General features: G+C 38.0%; 2 protein-coding genes across 2 annotated transcripts in view; one reads left to right on the forward strand and one right to left on the reverse strand.

Annotated features, from left to right (window-relative positions):
* angpt2a (angiopoietin 2a) overlaps positions 1–22638 on the reverse strand; it is a 49421-nt gene extending 26783 nt beyond the window's left edge. The window contains exons 1-2 of the mRNA XM_079843156.1: positions 22095–22638; positions 10206–10361 (exon numbers count right to left, since the gene is read on the reverse strand). Coding sequence (XP_079699282.1) covers positions 10206–10361; positions 22095–22370 — 432 coding nt within the window. The 5' untranslated portion in view covers positions 22371–22638. The remainder of the gene's footprint in view (positions 1–10205; positions 10362–22094) is intronic.
* The window catches only part of mcph1 (microcephalin 1), a 151796-nt gene that overhangs the window by 103430 nt on the left and 20951 nt on the right, over positions 1–27415 (forward strand). The window lies entirely within an intron of this gene.

Consider the following 27415-nt stretch of genomic DNA (forward strand, 5'->3'; position numbering starts at 1 on the left):
TTTTATTAACTCACTGGAGCTGTAAATTATGTAATTGTGACTTTCATTTTTGGGTGAACTATTCCTTTAATTAGTTTACTTTAGAACTTGAATTACTTAGTTTTTTTATAAAAAAAAAATTTTAAGTACTTATAATTACAATAGCACCGTTTCAGCCAATCTCATGTTAATCTTGAGTACCTATAGAGTAGTATTGCATCCTTCATATCTCCGAAGAGTCTTTAGTTTTATCATATATTTTTTTAATTGTTTCAATGTGTAGCATGAGAATCCAACTCTTTAACAGATTAATATAAGTCAGAATGCATGAAATAGCATTAGACCCCCCCCCCCCCAATAGATTTCAGCTGTCACTGGCATGATCGACAAACTTTAAAGGGATCCCATGGTGTTAACACTTGTATGGCTTAATATAACATAAATTATGTCTCTTACTGAAATATGTAGTAGAAAACCCATGAAAGATCTACGTTATTTAAAAAATCCATTATAAATTTGGACAATGGGCGGCGCCATTTTGTTTGCGTTCTAGGTTGATGAGGTAGAATGGTTGCACTCGCAATCAACTGGCTCTACCCGTAGCTATTTTTACCACAACAGAACTCGAAAAAAATTTCAGAGTTGAACAAAACCAATCAATTGCTTTGTAATTGCATTTAAAACACACGTGCACACAAACCCTCTCTCTTTCTCACACACACAGAGACACACCAATATATCGGCGCTCACACACACATCCGCGCACACACACACTCAATCAGCTGTAATGTTATACATGAGGTTGACTTGCCTAGTTTGTCACCTGGTTCCGATTCGGCAGGCCAGCACTCTCCCTGGCTGAATCCGAAATAAACCCTCAAATAGGGCATTGTTTGAGGGGACAGCCATTTGTAGTGGTGTCCAGACCATAGTGGACGTTATTGAGTGCACTCATTCAATCCCACATTGCACCACAATAACGAGTGTACAGCCGATGTATACACAACAGCTGTCCGAATTCACTCACTTGTTTTCATTCACTCATCAAGTGAACTGTATAAGTGGATAACGTTGGGAATTGTGATTGAGGTTTTAGGGGGCGATTTCAGATTCAGCCCCTGTCGTGGAGACTGACGAGGGCAGCCCATAGCACATCTCGATTGAGATAGAGCATTCTGTCAGATGTGTGTGGGTGTGTGTTTGTGTACACATGTTAGTTTGAGGGTGTTTTAAATGCAACTTCAAAGCAATTGATGGGTTTTGTTTAACTCTGAAACATTTTTCGAGGTGTGTTGTGGTAAAAATAGCTATGGGTAGCGCCAGTTCATTGCCGAGTGCAACCATTCTACGTCATCAACCTAGAACGCAAACAAAATGGCGCTGCTCATTGTCCAAATATATAATGGATTTTTTAAATAACGTGGATCTTTCATGGGATTTCTACTACATATTTCAGTAAGAGACATACTTTTTGTTTTATTAAGCCATACAAGTCTTAACACCATGGGATCCCTTTAAACCCTTGATTTCAAACTCTGCTGTATCCAGTTGTTCACATTCATGTCATTTCACTGTGTACTGTATGTAACTTAGTTACCTTGTATTTATAAAAAAAAATACCCAGTGCGCAAATTTACCAGATTACTGAGTTTCCTGTTGGTTACAGTTTTTGCTTCCTTTTTATTCATACTTTTTAAACAATTTCTTTATTTGTGGAAAATGTGTGAATTTCTTGTGAATATTTTTTTGAAAATGTATTTGTGGAAAGTTTTTTTTAACAGTTTTTAAAAAAAAAAAATTTAACAATTAATTATTTGTAATTTATTAAATATTAAGTAAAATAAATAGATGTGCATCAACCATTAAACATTCAACATCTATCTACCACTAGTTTAGAACACGCATTCAAGGATTTGTATTGTCATTCCAAAACATGGTACATGAGCTGGAACTAAATTAAGTACCGAGGTCCGCTCACAAATCAATACACATACAGATACCCAATCATACACACACGCCGAGCCGGCCCAAGGCATAAGCGAACTAAGCGGCTGCTTAGGGCCCCCTTTGCCACTAGGGGGCCCCCAAGAGCACATGAAATTACTTGCTGCATGTTGCTTTATTGATATCGCGAAATGGCCTTAAACAACTAAAAAAACTGCACTTTTTTTGAAAAAAGTTTTCTAATATATGCATGGATTGATTCTGACAGCGCTGCACGAGCTCGCAGCACCATTGGCTGGACACTATTGATACTAGCTTGTTAGCCAGGGTTCAATGTCCAAAGTGCGAGAAAAATCGGTGCTGAAACGGTGCTACTCGTCAGTTGCCCGGTAACCTTTTTATGAATGGATGGATTTGAGAATGTGATATGGTTTAGTGCAAATATCTTATCTGACGTGCTGCATGTTTTGGACATTGTACAGCATAGCTTTCAGTCTCTGTTCGCAGTAAATGCTTCTCTGCAATATGTTTGAGTCGCTCAAAATGATAATTTGGGAACGCAACATGCAACAAACATCTTCCCAAACTCGTAACGAGAATCATTTATAAATGAATGAAAGGTCTTCCTGCGTGTTTCAACGTTTTAAAGAAATCCATCAACATTTCTTGTTTTTAAAAAGTCTCTTCTGCTCACCAAGGCTGCATTTATTTTACCAAAAATACAGTAAAAACGAACAGTAATATTGTTAAATATTATTGCAATTTAAAATAGCGTTTTTATGTGAATATATATATATATATATATATATATATATATATATACAGTATATAGTAAAGTGTAATTTATTCCTGTGATCAAAGCTGAATTTATCATTATTACTCCAGTCTTCAGTGTCACATGATCCTTCACAAATCATTCAGATATAAGGATTGATGATCAAGAAACATTTATGATTATTTTCAGTTGTGAAAACAGTTGTGTAAAAATGTTTGTTTTTAGGATTCTTTGAAAGCTTTCTATTTCAGATAAATGCTTTTCTTTTGAACTTTCTATTCATCAAATAATTCTGGGGCAAAAATTGTGAGCATATTCAGCATGAGGCTTCTATTAAAAAAATATTTTTTTTTTAAAGGTCCCGTTCTTCGTGTTTTTTTGAAGCTTTGATTGTGTTTACAGTGTGCAATATAACATGTGTTCATGTTTCGCGTGTAAAAAAACACAGTATTTTTCACACTATTTACTTATCTGTATACCGCTGTTTCCACTGTCCTAAAAACGGCTGGTGATTTCCTTGTTCTATAAAGTCCCTCCTTCAGAAACACGTAAAGAGTTCTGATTGTGCAAGCGGTTCCTGTGCTGTGATTCGACCACAGCTTAGCGCACGTGAAAGCGGTTCCTGTGTTGTAATTTGACAGCAGTTTAGCGCATGTTGGAAAGGTCACGCCTCTTAACGGAGAGATGTATGCGTTCAATAATCTCTACAGCGTCCCTGGGAAAGCCAAACAAAGGTGATTTGACTCCTGGATGAAAATAACAGCGTCTCGACGACATGGCGATAAACACACTCAACGCAACAGTTCCTTTTCTCCACGCGACCGTCCGCTTCTCCACGTGGGAGCAACAAGACCGCGCCCCCTTTTTCGCGTTTCTTTGTGGGCGGAGGTTAGTCTGTTCTACTGCTCTACTGACGTAATTAAAGAAGGAAGTACCAGGATGTAGTCCAAGCCAGCCGTTCGCTGTAGGCTTTGAAAGGGAACTTCTGTTAAATAAAATATCTCGCTTGGCATTGAACTTTGAGCTTTATAATTTTACAGGTATTATTTATGCTCTAACAGCAACATTACACACTAACTAAAGTTTGAACAATGGAATCGCGAAGAAGGGGACCTTTAAAGTGTACATATCCCAGTCTGAACTGTAGTACTGTAAGACTTTGAATATTAAAGTGCAAGGTAACATCTGACCACTCTTGTGGGTTTTCTACTGTTACAATTAAAAACCGTATGAGGGTAAAAACATGAGTAAGGCAGACATGATGTAAGCAACACAGCTACATCAAATAACATTGATAATGGGTGTGCGAATTATCAAGAACTGACAATAGTCAGTCGTATTGGTGGCACCAAGGGTGCAGTTGGTTTTCCAAGTGAGGTTGTCGTTGATATGTACCCCCAGGTATTTGAAGATGGAGACGACTTCCACCTCAGCTCCCCCGATACAGAGGGGAAGGGGTGGTTCCTGGTGACCTTTCTGAAGTCTACAATAATATCTTTAATTTTCTTCACATTGATGCAAAGGTTGTTGTCCCCACAAAAGTTGTTCCACCTCTAACCTGTAAGTTGACTCGTTATTCTGAGAAATTAGTACCACCACAACAGTATCATCTGCAAACCTGACAATGTGGATGCTCGGATGTCTGGCGGTGCAATCATATGTTAGCAGAGTGTACAGCAGCGGGCTCAGGACACATCCCTGTGGTGAGCCAGTATTGAGAACAATAGGGGGAAATTATGTTATGGATCTTTACAGTCTGTCTTCTATTGGTTAAAATGTCCAGTACAGAGTTGCACAGTGATGACAAAGTCCGGTAAGTGCTACTGGGCGATCAAGCACAACAATGTAGTGGTCTTAGGAACAGGGATGATGGTGGCAGATTTGAAGCATGGTGGTACAACTGCTTTAGAGCTTGAGAAGTAAAAAATGTCAGACAGTACCTCTGAGAGCTGATGTGCACAGTCTTTCAGGACCCTGCCTGGGATGTTATCTGGGCCAGAAGCTTTTCGTGGCTTGACTCTCTCTGGGGCCCTCCTAACGTCTTCTGTGGTTGAACTGGTTGCTCACCAGATGTTATAGTGAGTCTAGTGCTAGGAGTGTTGTTAGAGTCCTCAAAGTGAGCATTGAGAGAGAGCATCAGGAAGAGACAGGTCCCTAGAGCATTCAGTGTCTCTTCTGTTAGTGATGCTTTTGATGCCAGCCCACATGCTCTGGGGGTTGCTTGTGGAAAAAGTAATCCTGGATCTTAAGTGCATAATCAGACTTGGCTCTTTTAATGCCGTTTCTTAAGTTTCTCCTTGCCACTCCAAGTGTCCTCAGTGTCACCGTTCCTGAATGCCGAGTCTCGTGCTCTCAGAAGAGATCTGACCTCTTCAGTCAGCCAGGACTTCTGGTTAGGGTGGATAGTTATTGTTCTGGTAGTAGAAACATTGTCCACGCACTTACTAATGTAGCTGGTGACAGAGGATGCATTCCCCTCCAAACCACTTCTCCAGCATTTGTTGCTGCTTTCCTGGAAATCTGCCAGTCAGTATACTCAAAGCAGTCTTGAAGCACAGAGGCAAGCGTTAATGGGCCCCCATCGTGATTGACTTTTGTATTGGTTTCGTTTTCTTCAAAACAAGGCTATAGGAGGAAACAAGCATAATAGAGATCAGAGAGTACAAGGTGGTGGAAAGGGACTGCTCTGTAGGCTCCATGTCTATTTGTGTACACATGGACGAGGGTATTATTTCCCTGGGTCGCAATAGTGACATGTTAGTAAAAACCTTGGTATAACGTCTATCAGATTGACATGATTAAAATCCTCAGCAATCACATAAAATGCGTCCGGGTGCTTGTTTTGGAGAGGGCATATGCTGTTGTGTAGTTCTCTTAGATCCCTACTAGCTTTGGCGCTCGAGTGGGCTGTGAACACTGCTGTGAGCTCTTGTGGTAGATAGTATAGCCGGCATTTGATGGTCATATATTCGACAGCTTCAGAGCAGTGACTGCTAATAATGGAACAGTTAGTGCACCAACCTTTGTTGATATACATGCAGAGTCCGCCTCCTCAAGTCTTCCCTGACAGATGATTCCGCTTGACTCTGTGGAGTAGCATGCCGCTAATCTGGAGAGCCGAGTCTGGTATATTGCCATATAAGCCATGTTTCCATCAATTAAAGCACACAGCAGTTCCTCATCTCCTTGTACACATTTATTTGCAGCCTTTGTGAATCCATTTTGTTGTCCAACGCCCGAACATTGGCAAAAAAAAAAGAGACTGATTTACCAGTCTGTTGTTGTTAGCAGTGTCATCGCCCATCTGCGGTTAAAAACTCATAATTGTTGAATCACGATGCATTGGAGAATCAAGTTTTTTCTCCCACCTCTAGTAAACAATTGATTAAGTGACAGTTGGGAGAAAATCGGATGTGTGTCAATATTATATCCGGCCATTAGGTCTTAAAGTGATAGGAGCCAAATATTCCTGCTGCTGTGTATACAGGGTTTTTCCTACATTGAAAATTGTTTGGCGGCCGCCAAAACAAATTTTTGTCCCGCCAAAGCCTTATTTGATCAGTTATTGTGATTTTATGATTGATGTAGTAGATGACTGCTGCGCTTGCGTTAACGATCAGAGAGCTCCTCCCCTGCTTGCACTCCATCGGTCTTCAAAATAAGCATTCTTAGCTTTCTAATATTTCACATATTACGTTAATCAAAAGGTCAGAAGACCGAATCCATGTTGCACGTGGCGCTATCAGACAATGGTTAGCTGGTTAGAACAACTGATCTGTCCAAAACTGAACTCACAAATCAGTTTAATCATTTACTCTGAACACATCTGAAATGAGAACACAAGTGTGCTTACCCAATTTAGCAAGAGTGGGTGTAATGTGGCGTTCACACCGGACGCGATTCGCGCGAATAATTCGCGCTAATCGCGCGAAGGTGGACGCGTGTACATTTTGAGTTTACTCGCGCGAATCGCGCGTGACATTCACTGCACAACAGATGCGAATTCGCGTCATGGGCGGGGCTTCCGCCAGCAGCTCGTCTCGTTGAGAAATGGCTGACATGGGCTGTGTTTACATGTCTTTTTTTTTGTTCATATCTACTGTTAATGTGTGACAAAACGTAGTTTTAAGACTTTTTCAGTCGATAATGTAGTTGTTTAAAGCTCAAATCTGTGGTTTATTTACATAAACAGTGCCTATTTGAACATTTTATCTGCCGTTGTCGGAGCTGTGAGCTCCAGCGGACAGCGCGCTCAGCGCACGTGAAAGCCGGCGAGGGCAACCTTTCCTCGGCCAGTCCTTCTGCCGTCTCCCGCTGGCTCTGATGTCTCTGTGGTGTGTCTCGAGCTATAATTCGTCTTGTAACGGCCGATCTTTGGTCTCATGGATCTATAATTTGTTCCCTGGCAAATCGTTTAGGCTGAGGGCAAAGATAAGTTTCATTACTTTATATTTTTAGGCTATAACTGTACGTTGCAGTTGTAACGTTAGCCTACTAGCACTGACTTTGAATGTTTGACTGCATTGTTGCTTTGTTTCATGTATAGCTTGTTATACATTACTGATACTTTTGTATTATTGATCATACATAAACTTGCATTTAACAAAAAGAGACTGGGTTGTGTTTCATGTAATTTAATGTTATCACAGTGATAATCATATTGTCTGAACCAGATATCAATATACAGATTTTCTCTTCATTGTTGTCACTACTAGAGCAAGCTCCTGATTGGTTAACGCGGCGCGAAATATCCGCCAAAGTTCAGATTTTTCAACTTGAGCGTTTCGCGCGATTCACGCGATTCGCGCGAATCGCGCGTTCAAAACGCTCAAGTCGCGTCCTTCTCGCCGCCTCAATCGCGCGAATCTCGCCGCCTCATTCGCGCGAATCGCGCCGCAGAATGCCAGTTCGCGTCTCTGCATTGACTTAACATGTAAATCACTCGCGCGAATCGCGCGAATCGCGTCCGGTGTGAACGCACCATAAGAGTTAGTTTTAATTATCCACAGTCTTTCAGCTTATTTATGTTCACAATGTGTAGTAAAATAAATAGCCTATCAATCATTTAGTTTAGACTGGAGTGAGGCGAACCCAGAACAAAGTTGTTATTAGCTAGCTGATAATTTTATGAAATTGTATATGGCAGAAAATTAGGCTATTTGTAAATTTTGACCATGTCTGTCAGCCAACACCGAAGACCATTTTTGACCCAGGAAAAACCCTGGTATATCGTTAATGTTAATCAAACAACAACAAAAAAGACTGGACTGAATAACTTTTGTAGCTTTAACAACAAGAATAAATGCACTTTTAATTTATAGAGTGAAGACTATGCAGTGTTTTATTTTAAATATGTGATCTAGGGATGCACGATATTGGATTTTTGCCGATATCCGATATGCCGATATTTTTCAACTCATTTTGGTCGATGCCAATATCGATACCGATATATGTTTGTTTTTTTCCTTCTGTTTGGAAACCACCATTTTGAGCAAAAAATTTTTTTTTCATTCTTCTTTCAGATTTCTGAGGTCTCCTTACTAAAAGGATACTTGTTAAAGATAAATAAATGTTAATAAAGTTATTTTTATAATAAGAGAATATTAAAAGCGCTGAAAATAACAATAATAAAGTCAGTGATATTTCATCCCAGACAGATGCAGTTGTAATCTGTCTAATCTCTTCAGAAACCTACGGGTGACGTCACGGACACTACGTCCATATTTCTTTTACAGTCTATGGTGCAGCTCAATTTTTGAGACTGCGTGGCAATACGCACTGTGTGCTGTCGTCGAAGAAGAGTGATTCAAAAACAACACGCTTGAAACAGGAGGAAAACACTACAATGGACGTCAAACTTGATGAGCATTTGTGCGTTGTTGTTTCTTCTGACCTATGTTGCAGTGGTTGATCTACTACTTTTCTTCTTCAATCCTGCCGAGCAAATGTCCTGTTGATGACACAACTCAGTGCTGCCCTTCGATTTCTAGTAGAGTATTAAAACAAATTGTACTGCGCAGGTCTCGAACTCGGCCATCTGTAGTTGAGTATACTTTAAAAGCGGAGCTTAAAGCCGAAAGTATACTTCTTTTTTTTTACGCGAGCATATGCGCAATGGAATCGCACAGCCTTGCAAAGTATATTTCTTTTGACTCGTACGCGTACACGGGTGTTCGACACATGCGAAATTAAGCAATCTCTCACCACAAGTTACAACCCTTGTAAACACTGCAAAAAAAAATTATGCGCATGTGCAACCTGTGCATTGAAAAACTGCCTGTGCGCATTCAGTACACACATACTCTTCTGATGACAAAATTTGCATCACGCACACTGTATGCTGACCCTCACGCATGGGTAAAAAGTGAAGTATACTTTTGAAGATTGTGTGGATCAAGTGGGAACCGCTAAGTTTGTCAGTAAGTTTGACCTTGTAAAGGGATATTGTCAGGTGCCATTTTAAGGGGGGGTTGATTGCTAATCAAAAAAGGTGGTTTACAAGATGTAAAATATGTCTCGGATGTCCCCAGAGTGTGTATGTGGAGTTTTGGCTCAAAATACCCAACAGACATTTTTTATAGCATGTTAAAATTGTCACTTTTTGAGGGTGAGCAAAAACGTGCCATTTTTGTGTATCCCTTTAAATGCAAATGAGCTGCTGCTCATGGGGTGGAGCTTCAAGAACTCCAGTTAGCAGCTCTGATTACCTCATGCAGACAGGCAATTAAACTGTTCAGCATTTTATGTTCAAACCGGAGTTGGACAATGATGGAGAGACTCAAGAAGAATTGACAGCATGTAGAATGCAACAAGATGTTCCTGAATGGTTAGTTGATTAATTTAATGTAGCTGATGTGGAGTTCACTATTTTCAAGTCATTGCTTAGCGCATATTCTGTCATGATAATCTCACCCCCTTTGTTGTATGTTCCCGGGGGCAGGGTTTGTGTACATTTCAGGGTTAGTGATGTCACAAACCTGGGAGGAAGCTTGTGTAGTCCTTAAAAGCAATTTCTTTCAAAGAAAATATCTCCCTTTGAACTTTGAGTGTCGTAACTTTGCAGATATTGTTTATGCTCAAACAGCAACATTACACACTAACTAAAGTTTAAAAAGTGAAATTATAATCAACCACCCCTTTAACATCTCTTTATCACACTCTTGCTTTTAAAAGATTGATGAACCATGTCTTGATTTAGATTATGTAATTATCTACAACAAAACCTGGGATAAACATCTGAAGCCTGTCTGTGTATTGTTTTCCCATTTAGCTGAAGCTGGATTTAGCATAAATGTATTCGTTTTTAAACGTAGTCATCAAGTATTAGAAATGTCACAAATGTTTTGGTGTCTTCACAACTTTATTTATTTGAATAGTTACATCAAAAACAACCAAAAAAGTGCCAGTAAACATTGTTGAGCCCTGTTTTGAAACTAAACCCACTAAACTGAGCCTGCTGAATTACAAGTAGAAGTATTAAGTATTAAGAGAAGTATTAACCCCTTACCTGTGCTTCAACAGTTGTGATTTTCCGAGTTTGCTCTGCTGTTTGACTCAGGAGGCTGGTACCAATCTTGATCATGGTCACTGTGTGGTTTTGCACTGCATTGTTTTGAATTTGGGCCATGTCTTGTTTGAGGTTCTCCTGGATATAGTTCTCCAGCTGTGGATGAAATCACAAGGGATTATGTGTTACCAAGTCAACAATTGCATGGAATGTAATACAAATGCGTGTTTGTATTACATTCCACATACTGTAGCTCAGTTATCACCCCCACAGTGGAAAATTAAACCATATCCGTACCAACTGGCCCAGATATACACAAAATGGAATGGTTAAGAAAAGAAACGGTTTGTTTGATTCATCAGTAACTCATTAACAAATAAAAAAATACCAAAATACCAATGTTAAATCAAGCTCTATTTAACCTATGAATCACCCGTAGTTCAAGCCAGGGTTGTCAGGTTTTCCCGAAAAATTTCACGAATAAAAGTACAGATAGCCTACTCTATTAAAATGTCTCCAGTAAAATTTTCCAGCAATAAAGGTTTACCTAAAACCTACTCCATTGAGACTGTGATGTGGACATGTCCGCATTCAAGCATTACAGTGGGCTTAAAATTAGAGCTCGCCCTTTTACGTCAGACTTTGTTTACAAAGAACTGACAGTCGTGACCTAAATATGATTTTCATTTACAATTAACAATATTAAAATTCGGCATTTGTAACTTATTTTTCACGCCATCAGTCATTTTGAGTCAGTCTAGTGAATTCAGTGAATTGTACTCGCTCTGATCAGATGATTTGAATCAGCAAGTTATTGACTCGAGAACAGCTGCAATCAGCCAATTCACGTATGAGCTGTTTGGTGCGATTTGCAAACTGATTGAAGAGGTTCATTGAAAAGAATCAGCTGGTTCATGAATCGGACACCGCTATTGCGTTTTAGAGAACATGATGATTAGCCTGACGTCGTCATACTCAATTCTAGTCAGAATATGAGTCTGATACTGCTCCGCTGGGCTGTGATTATGGGGCGTGTTTCAAAAAACCTCAATTGGATAGACCTACAACCAATCAGAGCAACGGAGCGACGCATAACGTTAGTTATCAAATGTCAACAGAACTCAACTGCACTGTGTTGCCATGTCCGCGGGTTGAAGCGACCCCAATTATGTGATATACAGACCCAGGAATGCGATTTTTAGCTGCCAGCCCTGCCAAAATAACACATATTTTACCCCCCAAATGCCTTTTTTCCCGGAGAACCCCCCCCTGGAAAGCTATTGGGCTTGTTTTTGGCTAGTTCTGAGGAACGTTAGCAATTGGGCGGGTTTTGTTGTAAAAACTTGGCAACCCTGTACCTGCACGCATGCTGGAATAAGTAGCCTAACGTTAGAAGAAAAATAGAGTGTAAACGATCTTTGCCGGTGTTGTAAAAAAAAGGATACACAGAGTTTACTTACCAACACGATCATCATTTCTGAGAGAAATAGTAAAGGTGAATGCATATACGAACAAGTTCTCTGTTTAGGATTAGAACAAACTCAACCCAAGCGCCTTTGATGACGTGGATGATTACGTTACTGTTGATCATCTGTCCATCATCGTCTAAAGCCCGCCCTGACAATTTCATTGGTCCGAACAGTTTCTGTTCGGACATAATTACTTCTCTACCGATCAAGTCCAGACCGAACTGCCCGAGTAAAAATGTTGTGGGCGGGGCTAAGTTCGGCTGGCATCCAGGCTACATGATGATTTCTTCATTTCAAAATAACAAGGAACGACATGTTTTTAGGAAATGTAGTGGAGTAAATAGTACAATATTATGCTTTATACAACAGTTCGTTCTCTAGCCTTTTTTCAGCCGTGCGATTTATTCTACCAATGTCAGCTCTGGAACCGCGTCACCGTTTTTATCACTCCACTTGCAACATTTCTCACTGGTCAACATGTCATGACGGATGAGCAAACCACCATCATTTTACAAATATTGTTGTGTCAGGTTTTTAGGTGAAAATGTAGTTATTTAGACCTCAAATATGCACCATATATATGAACAATGTTGGGGAAAGTTACTTTGAAATGTAGTGCATTACAATATTGCGTTACTCCCTTAAAAAGTAACTAAATGTGTTAGTTACTTTTTATGAAAAGTAAAGGGTTACATTACTTTTGCATTACTTTTTCTCATGTGGGCTGGGCTTGTTTGTTTAGTTTTGTTTTTTGTTTTTTTTTATAACAAAAAAGTTCTTTTTTTGGGCAAATGTAAAGACCATTTCACACCAAAATTTAAATAATAAGCTGAAGGAAATGCAAATTCATGTTAGTACAGTAGAGCAATGGGTTTCAAACTTTAAGAGCGACCCTCTTTTTCTTTTCTTTTCTTTTAGTTGTTGCGCCCCATATATAGGCCTACAACCATTTACATTCAAACAAGTCAAGCCAATCATAAGAATATTTACATACAATGGGCCATTTGACTGTATTTTCCATTAAACCACTAGATGGCACAAAAATTCAGCTCAGCACTTTCCCACACAACTGCTTTTGATCCTTGATGCATTTACAATGCAAAGTTGATTCTGCTCTAAATGCACTATTTTTTTTAGTGTTTTTGAGAGACAAAAAAACTGGTAAATCACGTGTAAGTCGCATTTGATCAGAAATAATACCGGTAAATAAAGCAAAATTTTATAATGTACTACAAACATTTTGAACACTACAAACATGGCTATAGTTTATTTTAGTTCCCCTTACTCCACAACAAATCCTTTAAATTTAAAGGTATTCAGAACTTATTTTTTAATAAGAATTAAAATATATAAGTAGGCTATAACTATAAAACCAAAACAAAATCATTTTATGAGAAACTGAAAGTAACCAGTGTTAGGCTCACGTAGCCTAAATCTCTCATTCGAATCCAAATGTTTCCATATTCGCGATGTATTTGGATGCTAAACCATTATTTATTATAGGCTTTGTACTTCACTTGCGTCCCAATATTGATGGAAAAAATGATCCTCTTCTCATGTGCAAAAATGTGCTTGGAAACACCACAGCGGAGAGGCGGTGCTCACACTGAATGGCACGGATTACTACTGTACTGACTATTTCAACTGAGCTGTGTAACATTTTATATGTTAGGTTGATTATTTTGTAAGGAATAATTGACGACGGGCCGTTCAATTATTAGAATGATAATGCACACCCGAGGTGGTTATGCGGTCACGACGCGAAGCGGAGTGGCCGTTACACCTCGGGTGTGCATTATCATTCTCGATCCGTAATCCATATCCATAATCGATCCGATTATATATTTAATGGGATTCGTCCGGTTTTTGTACTTAAATCGCTATTGTGAGTAGGACTATTTCTTCCGCGTCTCATCCAACAGCTCTTTTGCTAGTTCTGAAACGTCATTTTAAAGCTGTTAACGAAGGCTTGAGCCGTTGATAGCATTCTACTGCAGTTATTAATAAAGTTATTAGAAAGAGAATGAGAGTGAGAGAGAGAGAGAGAGAGAGAGAGAGAGAGAGAGAGAGAGAGAGAGAGAGAGAGAGAGAGAGAGAGAGAGAGAGAGAGAGAGAAAGAGCGCTTGTGTGAATTAGGCTACCTCTGTGCGTCTCTAAACAGCGCTGTTATTACCTCGCTAGTGAAAAAATGTCACGTGTAGCCTTTAAGTTGCTCCACTATATAGGCGAACTGATCAAATCGTCAGGGCAGCGCTGACACCTTTCTGTGCAAACTGTAGTGCGTGTGCGAGCATGTGTGATTTCAGTAATGAGACAGAAAAGCTTGCCTTTGTTGTTTTTCATCTGGACTGTCTAATACTGCTGCCGCCCAGTTGTTGAACGTTTTATATTCACCGTAAATATTAAGATTTACTTTAGGAAAATCGTCTGTCATATTGTTGTTTTTCAGTCCTGTAATTTCCGTTATTACAGTTAACTATGCGAAGTGATATGGAACTGTAATGCGGTCAAGAGAGCTGCCTGGAACTACGTTCGCTGTGCGTCTCCCAGAAAATAATTGCACACCTCAGAACGTTCATCAGCCAATCAGATTCAAGCATTCAACGGCCCCGTAGTATAAATGTTGGTAATGAACAGCCTGCGATGTAAGTTTGCAATGCTGAAATATGGTGTGTATGTGTAAGGTGCCCACGCGAACAAGCAGAGGAAACCTAAAATAGGGGAGAGCGGGGCACAACCTAATGCTTTTTGACTGTCTCAGTTTGTGTAAATCCACTTGGGGTTCAGAGTATTTATTTTTTCCCACGTCTAGAATTATGTGGTTTTGTTTCAATAATACAGTGTATACTTTTTTTTCTCGATTTACCCCGAAAGAATGGAAGTGAAATGTGACAACATGTTGGCATACATTGTAACATGACCAAATGACAGCTTAAAATGTTATCTGATATAATAAAATAAAAAAATCCAAGACAAACTTAAATATTTTTTAAATAAAATACAATTATTAACTTTTTAAAATAAAATGATGGCCATTTTTAATAATAAAAAAATATATATATATATATAGTTTATATTAGGGCTGGGCAAATTAACGCGTTAACGCGGGCGATTCATTTTTTCAGCTTAACGCATTAAAAATATTTAACGCAAATAACGCAGCCTCCATTTTTATATCCATTTTTGCCTAGTGTTACATTATATGCTCACGCTCTTATTCATGTAAATGCTTCCAAGCGCGACAAGACACAAGAGAATGTGCTGTATGTCTATGTCCTGTCTGTGTGGCTGCGTCTCATGTCAGCTAATCGAGGGACACTCTGACACACACACACACACACACACACACACACACTCGACGTGTGAGACAGATGCTCACATTGAGTTCTCTTTTACTCTTGAACAAGCAATAACAACAACACAGAGAATTTTGAGTATTCTCATATTAGGAGTCTTAAATTAGTCAAATAACGTCTTAAATGAACTTAAAGAGTTGTGAGGAAATGAGAAGCGCGGAACAGCGTGTCAGATCCGCGTCATGTTCGTCAGCGGCTGTTCTTAAAGTGACAGGAGCACTGATGATACCTGTCATTAATGTTCATCAAAGAACAACGAGAACAGAGAAAATTGTAGCTTTAATGATGATTAATCTATATTTCATGTATTATTTATGCAGTTAAGAAAGGCGTTTGATAACTATTACATTTCTGTATATCGTCGCTGCCCGATGAAACTCACGTATGTCCAAAACGGTTACTTTTCAGGAAGTGAAAAAAACACCGTATTTCAAAAGCAGTTGAATGTAGCGTTGTCATACTTGGTACGGCATCTTTACATGTAACCATATTCTTGCCAGTGTAATGATATAATCCACATTTGACCAAAATTGAGTTTAAATGGACATGCGTGCATATTTTACAGTAACGGTGGTCGATACGCATTCTTCCGATCATTAATTAGAATGGCCAAGTCGCGTTTCATATTGACAGAGGAATACGTGCTGGACATTCTCAGCCTCTGGCAAGCGGTGATAGCAGTATGAGTGAGGCATGTTCTAGTGACAATCGTGACAGTAGCATTACAGGCTATAATTTGATCAGTTTGACTAAGAAAAAAAAGTTTGAATCTTATCAATGAGACCGAGTTTATTTACATACTAGCAAGCAAACTAATCTGTGAAGAACTAGATTATAACTAAACTGTGGAGAGCTTCAAGGTCGTACTTTCGGCTATCCAGTGCTGAGCTTCGATGAAACTTCACGAGACCGGCGAGATGCTTCCACAAGGCGGGAGATACGCGGCGTGATAGACAGCTTTGACACCAAATGGATATACGTGAAAATCAGATGACATGATTTCACAACTTTTCATTGGCCATTTAGATATGTGAAGCATACTGTATACGGAAATGAACCTGGACATTCAATCCGTTGAAAAATCTCAGAATCGGCAAAATGGACATACGTGGTTTTCATCGGACAGCGACGATATGTCTAACAGGGAAGGCCACAGGGAAAAATAACATTTATTATAATGGGTTTATGTAAAGATTGTTTTAAGTTCACTTAAATTAAAAGTTGTTTTTTAAAGCCTAATAAATGTTGAAATTGGTAGCTTTCAGTTATACTGTAATGTAACGTCATTAATGTATAATAGAGACTTTAGTATCAGTGATACTGGCCTTCATTCATAAAAAGATGCCATTACAACACATATTTAAAATATACTGTCTTTAAATTGTTTCTACATTAATTTGGAGAATAACTGAAATTATTACAATAGCAAAATATTAAAAACTTGCGATTAATCGCGATTAATTACAGAAAATTTTTTATGAATTAGTTAAAAAAATATATATAGATTCCCAGCACTAGTTTATATACAACAAACATCGCTAAATACAGCTATACAGCATAGTTAAAAACCTAATAATAATAAATAATTTCTGAACATTGACTCTGTCATTATTCACCCTTTTCTCATGGTTTCTCAAAATAATTCATAAAAGTATAGAATATAATAGCGTAAATCTAATAGGGGCTCATTGTAACGCAGTGTTACAACGCACCCCACCTGCGCAACTAGGATTTAAACCGCGTCTCGTGTCTTCTGCTGTTTAGATCAGCATTAAAGAACGATCTCAACTGTTAAATAACAGATATAAGATTAAAATAATATCAGATTTGTCTTTTTAAATAAACACAAAAAACAGAGATGAAAAATAAACTTAAGAAATGTACTTTTGCTATGGTTAAATAAATGTTCAGTAATGTCTTCCAAAGATTTTGTAATTTTGGCACAATTTTTTCTCTAAATAATGTTGATATGGCAACTTACACTAAGTTTCGTCATCCTGGGGCATGTGTGTAAAGTTTTAAAATGCGTGTTACAACTAACCCCGTGTTAGGTTGTGCCCTGCTCTCCCCTACTCCATCATTTTGGTCATACAGATAATAAGAGTTGGACATCGTTCAAAACTGCAAAGTGTTTACTTACACTGTGCTATTGTAAAATAAAGAAAACAAAGATGTGCTTTCTCATCTGGGTTTCCTTTCCGTGAACTTGTTTGAGGAGTGCCGCGATGAAAATGAACCAAACTCAGCAGCACAGTCGCACTTTTTTTTTCTTTCTTTTTGTTAATCTGTTAATTATTTAAGTCAAATATATTTAGCATATTTATTCCTTTTATATAGGCTATAGACTGATTTTATGAAAACTATTTTTTTTATTTTTAATGTAACTCCATTTTCCTTAAATCATCCTGGCGACCTATTTTGTCTCACAACCCAGGGTTTGAAAACCACTGCGGTAGAGGGCGCAGCTCAAACAAACGTTTCAGCTGTGCTGCCATTACTTCGCCAATAAAAACAAAGTAATTTTTGTTTTTGGTTTAACTTAACCATCGAAGGTCTGCAGCAAGTACATTAGTCAATAAAGTGAGATTAATTGCATAAAAATATTTGTTTATTTAACATATTTAATTATTGGAGGTTTGCAAACAATTCGGATTTTGCATTTCACTGGTTTTATTCAGTTTGAGGAATACTGAATCTTTTTGTGAAAGTGAAATTTGTAAATGCGTGCTCAGATTTAGTATAGAAATACAACAACCATCATGTTCACACACAACACCTGTAAGAGCTGTCCGTCAATAAATGTGAAAACTAAGCAACTTGCGTAACTTATTTGAAAAAGTAAATCAGATATTTTGTTGTACATTTTTGTAAAGTAATGTTACTTTACTAATTACATTAAAAAGTAATCTGATTAAATAACTCAAGTTACTTGTAATGTGCTTCCCCCAACACTGTATGTGAACACTGCAAATATTTGAAAATTTGTTTAGACGTTTTTGAAAATTTAAGAGCTCCAGTGGCCATTCAGCACTCAAGTACCCGCAGAGAACAGCTTTATCTCGGCCAGTCCTTCAGGAATTTGCTGCTGGCTCTTAGATAGTGTTTAACCCTCAAACCCTTAACCCTTTAAAAAAACAAAAAAAAAAAGTCATATCACTATCTGCAATAAAATAAAAACTATAAATGTATGCATTTATTATGTAATTTTGGGGGTATTTTTAATTTTATTTACCGCCAAAAGTACCATATTTTTATGTGAAATATGATTATTTTTTATAAAATTTTTATTTTATTTTATATATATTTATTCCAGTATGTTCAGACAGCCAAAACCTCAAAATCTGGCATACTCTGGTGACACATGTTAGTATAAAATAGCAAAATAGCAAAAATATCAATAGCCACTATATGGCTGTAGTACTTATTGGCTGCATATAGGCTGCAATATATAAGCCATTGTTGTAACAAATTTAACCACTTAGCATAAGTTTAAATTTCTGAACTTTTTTAAAACCATTTCTGTTGGGTGAGACCAAAATATGCTTACAGACAAATATGACCATGCTATAAGGAAAAGACAAAGTAGGAGACAGACTTTTTTTTCTGACAAAACAAAAAACAAAAAAATAATCTATTTTCAATAACTCAAAAAAGTACGAAACAGGTAAGAATAAACAATAAACCTAACAATATCTCAATAAAAGTAAATGGTAACAAACATAATGTTTCACATGCTTTATTTGGAAGCATCAACAAATCTTGCAGTAGGACTTTGATCTGACTTTGAAGTGTGTGCGTGTGTGTGCGTGTGTGTGCGTGTGTGTGTGTGCGTGTGTGTGCGTGTGTGTGCGTGTGTGTGCGTGTGCGTGTGTGTGTGTGTGTGTTTCACAGTGGCTGAATGACACATTTGTAAAAAAAAAATTAAATATATATATATTTGATTTAAAACATTTTGCTCAGTTATTAGCTTATTCAATTCCTTTGTTTGTGTATGAGTGAGTGACTGTTTTGGACATGGCATGGACTCCACTTAGACCCCTGAAGGTGTGCTGTGGTATCTGGCACCAAGATGTTATCAGACTTGTTTGTTCAGCACATCCCAAAGATGCTCGATTGGATTGAGATCTGGGGAAATCAACACCTCAAACTCGTTGTTGTGCTCCTCAAACCATTCCTGAACAATTTTTGCTTTGTGGCAGGGCGCATTATCCTGCTGAAAGAGGCCACAGCCACCAGGGAATACCGTTTCCATGAAAGGGTTTACATGGTCTGCAACAATGCTTAGGTAGGTGGTACGTGTCAAAGTAACATCTACATGGTGATTCATCAGACCAGGCCACCTTCTTCCATTGCTCTGTGGTCCAGTTCTGATGCTCATGTGCGTGCTTGTTGGTGCTTTCGGTGGTGGACCGGGGTCAGCATGGGCATCCTGACTGGTCTGCGGCTATGCAGCCCCATACGCAACAAACTGCAATGCACTGTGTATTCTGACACCTTTCTGTCAGAACCAGCATTTGAGCTACAGAAGCTCGTCTGTTTGATCAGACTACATGGGCCAGCCTTCGCTCCCCACATGCATCAATGAGCCTTGGCCACACATGACCCTGTCGCCGGTTCACCATTGTTCCTTCCATGGACCACTTTTGATAGACACTGACCACTGCAGACCGGGAACACCCCATAAGAGCTGCAGTTTTGGAGATGCTCTGACCCAGTCGTCTAGCCATCACAAATTGGCCCTTGTCAAACTCAAATCCTTATGCTGGCCAATTTTCCTGCTTCTAAAGGCGGGTGCACACTGTGCGATTTTGGCCGTCTGAGACAAATTTTGCAAATCCTAAAAGATTCCTCTGATCCTAGGCTAAAATCTGAAGTCTTTGATCGTTAGTTTGACATGTTCACCGGCAGCCGATTAATGGCTGCTGCGATAATTTCACCTAGGACGAAATTTACCTCTGCCAGTGTCAGAAGATTTGGCGCACAATCCTGCAGTCCTTCAGAGTTTTCTTGCGTCATTCCAGCCATTGTTAGCGCGCCTTGACTATCGTACAGTCTGACATTAATGACAACTGAGATCTTACAGTGTGACATGGCTTACAGCAGCCGTGTTAACACATTAACTTTGAGGACAAAATGTTCATTTGCTGCCTAATATACCCCACCCACTAACAGCTGCCGTGATGAAGAGCTAATCAGTGTGACATCAGTGTTATTCACTTCACCTGTCAGAGGTGATAATGTTATGCCTGATCTGTGTATTTTAGGGATGTCAGATTATAATATTTTTTTACGCACAAAAGGGTGCGATTTAATTGTATACTAATCGTGAAACTAAGCATACAACATTTATCTTCTTTAAAGTGTTTATTTTATTTGCTATATCTAGCAAAGTAAACTGTCAGATTGAAAGATAATTTATATTAAAAAAGGACAATTACTGTTAATAATGCAATCTCAATCTCCACAATGTTCAGTGCATATCCTTGGGTTATTTTTCCTGTATTGAGTTCCTGAAACAAGCCAAGACTCAAACAAACAGGATGGAAATGGTGAGTGACAAGTTTCATCCTCACTGCAAGCATTTCTAAAATGCTAAGATGAAAAAATTTAGTGAATCAGCCATTTGAACAATTGGACGAAATGCATGAATGAATGAATGAATGAATGACTCAAGACAGTGACTTGTTGCCACCTGGCGGTTTTAGTTTTATATTTTAAGTATCCTTTTAATTTAATCCTTAATCATTTCATATTTCAGTATTCAAAATATAAAATGTTTTAAAATCATAGCTTTATTTATGCATTTTTAATTGCAGTGTAAATACATTTTAAACTGCCTTAGATGCAGCTTCTGTGCCACTTCTGCAGTGCAAAAATAGATTTTATTGATAAGGATATTGTTTGATTAGTAGCACACTTAGCAATATATTGTCAAATTATCATTAGTGATAAAAAATAATGTCAAGATTTCATTGCTAGAGTCATCAATGATAAGAGGTGCTTGAACCACTGGAATAAACCACTCCAGAGATTGTTTTCAATCTGGCCAAGAGCACCTTGTTCAGGCGGATTATTTTGATGCAGATACGAGCATGATTGGAATGTTCATATATCCTGAAACAAACTGAACGGTAACACGTTATAATAAGGTCTCATTAGTTAACATTAGTTAATGCATTAACTAACAAGAACTAATAATGAGCAATATATTTTTAAAGCATTTATTAACATTTCTTGATGTTAGTAAAAATCCAATTGTTCATATTTTGTTCGCTACTTCACAGTGCATTAACAAACAGAACTTTGGATTTTTCAAATGTATTAGTAAATGTTGAAATTTCAATTGACTAAGATTAATAAATGCTGTAGAAGTATTGTTAATTGTTAGTTATTGTTAACTAAAGTAGTTAACTAATGAAAACCTTATTATAAAGTGTTACCAACTGAACTAACTCTACACTGATGGAATTCATTGTTGTTTCCTGATTTTTAGCTGCTTGATTGAACAGATTACATTGTTCCATTGTGAGAAAAGCACACTAAGTCATACAGTTCTATGGCGTAAGTCTTGGTTTGAGTTTGCTTGGCATGCGTTTGATTCGAACACCTTCTCCCCTCCCCCAGAGGTCTCTTCTGACATATTTGGGTCTGACTCTGAACCATGGTACATTTGCGTCAACGCGAGTAACGAGTACTAGCGGAAACTTACCACCAAAACTTTACACACACAAATCAGCACTTACAGATAAAATATAAGATACAATAAATGAATTGTTTTTAGTGAGTGTTAGTGGTGAAATGCCAAGATGCAAATTATACATGATCAGTAATGATTTACTTCCGCAAGTTGCTTTCATACCAACTGCAAACCATACTCCATACCACCTTTTTAAGGAATCAGTTGCAATTCACATTTAAGTTTAGAAAACTACTTTCACAGTTACAAAAAAAAAAACTAACTCTGTCTGAAATGAAACAAAAAAAAGTGTCCTAAAAATAAGCAAATTACATTTGAAAACCCCTATTTATGTACTTGTGTTTCTCTACAGTCAGGAACTTGGTACCTTTTGCAGCCATTGTGTGTTGTTTTCCATGATGGTCTCTAGTTGTTCCAGTCTTTGGACTGAGCTGTCGTAGTCAACCAGGTCATCTCGCTGCACTTGGTTGGTGTAGGTGCTTGAAGGACCTCCACAGTTCTGCGGTTCTGGCAGCAGAAAAGTGTAGGCGCATGGCCCGTTCTTGATCTGGTACTGCTTCTTTCCTGTTTCATCTGAATTGGTCGTAAATGCTTCCCCAACACTAAGGCAATAAATTAGAAATAGTATGCCGGTGTTCAGCATATTTGTTCTGAATTTTTTTTATACTATTTCTATTAAATTAAAAATCTATTAAATCTTTAATTAAATATCTTAGTTTCTCTCTTATTAGAGGGTGGATGTTTAAAGAATGAATACTTTAAGTCTCTACATCCAGTTGCTTCTCCTTTTCCAGGATTGTGCTCACGCTCATTTATATGCCATCAAGAGTAGGAGGAGGAAACAGTGTCACAGAAGCACTCTTAGAGTGTCACTCGCTCACAGGCTGATTGTACTCATCCCTCATCAGTCTAACCGGCTGTTTTGTTAACCAAGTCCCCTGTGAAGGACTCAGACTCCTCCCATGACCCTCTACTTTAGGAGCGCTACTTGTAAAGAGGAGGATAAAGAGCTTTCCAGTCAGACTCTGAATCTCTTAAGCCCTCCCTCTTGTATCTGCTGCTCCAACGAAAGCAAAGACAGTGGTTCTGGTCGGCGGGAGAGGAAGGGGACGCAATGGTTGTATTTGTGTTGTTCTTAGAGGCTGCTGCTAAAAAAATCTACTCAGGATGCAGCTGTATAATTCAAGTAATGCAGCTTCAGCAGTGTCCAAGTCACACCAGGTGACCACATGTCCAGATGTGTTTTTTGCTTTGCTTTTGTCCTTCCACATTCTCTTCTTCAAAGCACTGGTCCCCTGGAATGTTTGAAGAGAGATAAAGAGAGGGTATTTCAGTTGTCACTCACACTATCATTTCAAGACCATAATTTCCTGTCCTAAATCTTGACTACAGTGGGGTCCAAAAGTCTGAAAATCTTGTCATTGAAAACTGGACGCAAATGTTTAGGTTTGTGAAAAATTTGTAAGATTTAGTATATTGTATTTCTATACTAAATTCTAATATTGTTGAGAGTTTTTCAGGTTAACTTACTCAAATGAATATGTTGATAAATGCCAAAAGACGAAGAGCTGCTTGTTTATAAAAGTATGTGGCTTTCACTGAGATGATATTTGTAAAAGCTCTTATCATGTGATTTTAAAAATGATTCCTGATCACCATTAATGCAGCTGCTAAAAATAATGTTTAAAATGTTATAAAACAAAGTTTTCATATTGTGTAATAGGGTCATGCATTTCTTGCGGTCATATTGCTTTTCTTTAGAAGGGACAAGCAGTTGATTGTATTTTTGCTGAATGATCTGTTGCTCTTAAAATAGTGTTTGTTAGTACTGCCGTGTCAAAGCATTTTTTAATTTACTCTGACATTTATATTTATTCCACACACCATTTGCAATATGTATGTGGACTTTTTTGTGGGGAAATCCTTCTGAAATCTGTTTACATCAGTTTTTGTAAGGCTTCAACATTGTAGAAGGTGTTAAACTGATGATAGTTATTCAAAGATGCTTAAAAAGTGCACCAGATACTGGGGAAAAGGGTTTCAAACTTACAAACAGCCTACATTAGTATTGGACCTTCATGTAAAAATTAAATATTAGGCAAGACCATAAGAGCACTTCCTTATTTTAGATGATTACAGTATATTGGCCTGAAAAGCTGACATGGAGGAAGGGGAAGGCAGGTGTTGTGGGAGGAAATAATTCCGCTCAGAGGATGTTTTGTCTTTTAACCCCTTGGGTGTCTCCTCCGCTTGGATATTATGTCCTTGTCGTCACTTCCATTAACACCTGAGAGAACATTGCTTTATGATGACCATCAAAGCTTCTATTCAGTGTAGAGTGCATCACGCACTCGTAGAAGAGGAGGTTCTATATAGAACAGGGGTTCTCAACTCTGGCCCTTGAGGTCCACATTTTCCGGGAGAGTTTTGCTCCAACTCTAATCAAATACACCCTGAACAAACTAATCAATGTCTTCAGAATTACTAGAAATATATAGATAGAACCCCTTATATAGATCCTTAAAGGGTTCTGTTATGTGCTTCATCTATTTAAGGGGGGTTCCCATCATGGAATCATTTTATGGATTTAAAATGAATTGTAATTCAATTTTATGAATTTAACAGCTCGTAAACATACTTTAGCATAAGGCACCTCATGAAATAATTTTTGACAGACTTCTGAGGCAGCATATTGGTTTAATCTACAACTAAACTGCGCAAGCTTTAATGGTAACTGAACGAATGTTTAATTACTACAATTTTAATTCTCAAAATGACATCAAAAGGGGAAAAAGGTGTTGAAAAATGTACATTTACACACAAACTGTCCACAAGGGTTGTAAGAAAATAGCAGTATACATGAATATCGTGATATGTTTGACAATACTGTATTGATTCTCAAAAACACTGTATTAATATTTTTGTTTACATCCAAGATTCGTGCCAGTAGCTTTGTGTTCGGTTCAAACCCGACCCTTAGATCGTAAACTGAAACTAACCACAGAACGTAAACTGTGGCGTCACTACAGCTAGGAATCTGTTTATTTTTTTCTCTCTTTTAAAAAAAAACTAATTCTTAATTAGTACAATCTGATAATGCTCAGGTACATTGGTTGAATCATTTTCTGCATTACATGTGTGCAAGGGCTCCTGTTTATGTTAGTCATTTAATGTCACAAGGAAGTTGCAGGAGGAAGGAAATTACACAATGACCTTCTTTTTCTTAAACAGTTTACAACGTGCAAAAGCTCTGTCCATTTTATTCTGATGAGAGTGTTTGACATCTACTGGTTTGGGAGGCTATTTTTTCCTTTCATTACACTAGAGACCTGCTCACAAAGTGAAAAACATTTTAATTGAGAAATCAACATTTCCTTGAGCTTTTGATATATAAAAGGTCATCTTAATATAAGAATATGACCCCTTTAATATGGAAACTCGATTTATCACTTTAATGCGTAAATTAAACAAATAAAATAAAACAAATAAAATAATCTCAAAAGAAAAAAGTTGTGCAACCCCCTTATTGTAGAGTTGTGACAGCATACTTTTAAAAATTACTTCTTGAACATCTACGACAGATGTGTAACTCATCTAAAAATACACCAACTGTCCCTTTTCCTCCAAAACTAGATAATTCCCAATCTTTATTTACAAAATTATGTATTTTTAGAATTCACATCTATCCATTGCATTACTTCAAAAAGTTATTTGTATTTTACAAGAAGTTAAGTATGCTGTCATAAATAAGACTGCACAGTTGCCTTGTCACAATTGTACTCATGGTTTGTTACCGTTTAAAAAAGAAGTCAACGAATGTTTATTGGAGGACCACTGTCATGCAGAGTTTAGCTCCAACCCCAATCAAATGCACCTGAACAAGCTAATCAGGGTCTTTAGGATTACTACAAAGCTACAAGCAGGAGGGTTTTATCATGGAGCATAAAATCTGCAGTTTGCCCATCTCTGGTCTGCATGGTTATTGCATGGTCAAGTAATCGATGGCTTCTGACAATGCTGACTAGTGGTTGAAATAGTCAACTATTCTCGACTAGAGCTCAGTAAAAGAGCGCAAAATGGCCACAAACGTGGTGATCGTGAGCACCCTTTGGAATCATAAAATGCCAAATGGAACAGCCTGTGGTCTCGTGGACAACACGGGTACGCTTGATTGAAAGCTTACAAGAAGTCTATAGTTAGTGCACCATTTGGGACAAGGCCAATGTCATATAGAGAAGATATTCTTTATAGAATTTCATCTTATTCAATGAAATATTCCCCTCCACTGTAGACCTCAACAGGTTGAGATCACACTCTTTATCTGTAACAAACATATCAATGTTACATTTTTGTGATCCTGCATTCCTTCAGTTCTTTAAAGCTACACTGTGTAACTTTTTTAGTCTATTCTTAGCTAAAAACACTTAGTTCTTTCAAAAATATATGTGCTCATTAATGTATATTTACTTCTTTCAAGTAATAAAGTATTCTCGTAAGTTTATAAGATGCCATTGAAAATACATAAGGTAATGGGATCTAACGGTGGTCGCCATGTTGCCCCTCCATCTTGAAAGTACATTAGCCAAAGAGGGACATACCCGTAAATTCAAGCTTCGCCTTTCGCGTTTTAACCGGTTTTAATACTCGATGGCACTGTACAAAATTATCTGCTTCGCGCATGTGCGCGTCAACTTGTTCAGACTTGTCTGGTGCATGTGCTGAGAGTTTTCATCTCAGCAGCTCCAGTAACAGAGTTATACGGAGTTTTCCTGGCTTGTTTATTCCTCAAAAGTCTGTTTTTCCTTGTGTGGTATTTCTGTGCGTTAATAACTCCGTAAGTAATAATAGATTTTGTCATTGTAGTTGTGTTTCAGAGTGTCATCGCGTAATTCAGTTGATGTCACCTCAGAAGTATTTTTGTGTCAACATACAATAACGTAATGCTCACCTATTTGAATAATCATTCCGTTATTTTGTTATCAACAATGTTTATAGAAAATATTTGCTTGTAATGTATGTTGATGGAAATATGTATCAGGTCTGATCGGCATATTAACAATTGTTTTACAGAGCGCACTGCAGTGCTAACGTTAAAGCGGCGCAGGGCGCACACACTTTTGTAACCGGACACCGCTTGTTAGCAGCAGCAGCGGCAGCTCCGCTCCTTTTAATGCAGCTGCATTTAGCGCCTATATATGGTACAATAAGCTCCGGTTTACGGTTACATTATACAAATGTAACTTATAAGTATAGTTATACAGTTCTTAACTGTGTATGTATATTTACCATCCTTATTTGTTCTCTCACAGAAACCACATTTATATCCACGCAAACCTGTTTATTCCTTGCAATTGGATGACTGAATAAACATTACTATCATCAAAGTTCACTCTGGATTAGCTGCAGTTCTTTCTAGCCGAATAATTAGGCCAGTTGAGTTCCAACCATCCCACTGCGCACAGAATATCCCACAGGCACCGTGTCGAATGTGGACGAGGTCGAACTGGAAGCCATGTTAATCTTGGACTAAATCGGCCACCGTAGGAGTTGAAACGAAATCGGAATTGAGAGGAACAGAAACTAAATTCACTGGATGGTCATATACCTTTTCACCACTAGATAGGGGGAAATATCACACAGTGTAGCTTTAACTTAACTCCTGTAAACAGAGCTCAAACTATCAAGTTT

Source organism: Gobio gobio, assembly GCF_949357685.1.
Source record: "Gobio gobio genome assembly, chromosome: 18".
NCBI classification, from domain to species: Eukaryota; Metazoa; Chordata; class Actinopteri; order Cypriniformes; family Gobionidae; genus Gobio; species Gobio gobio.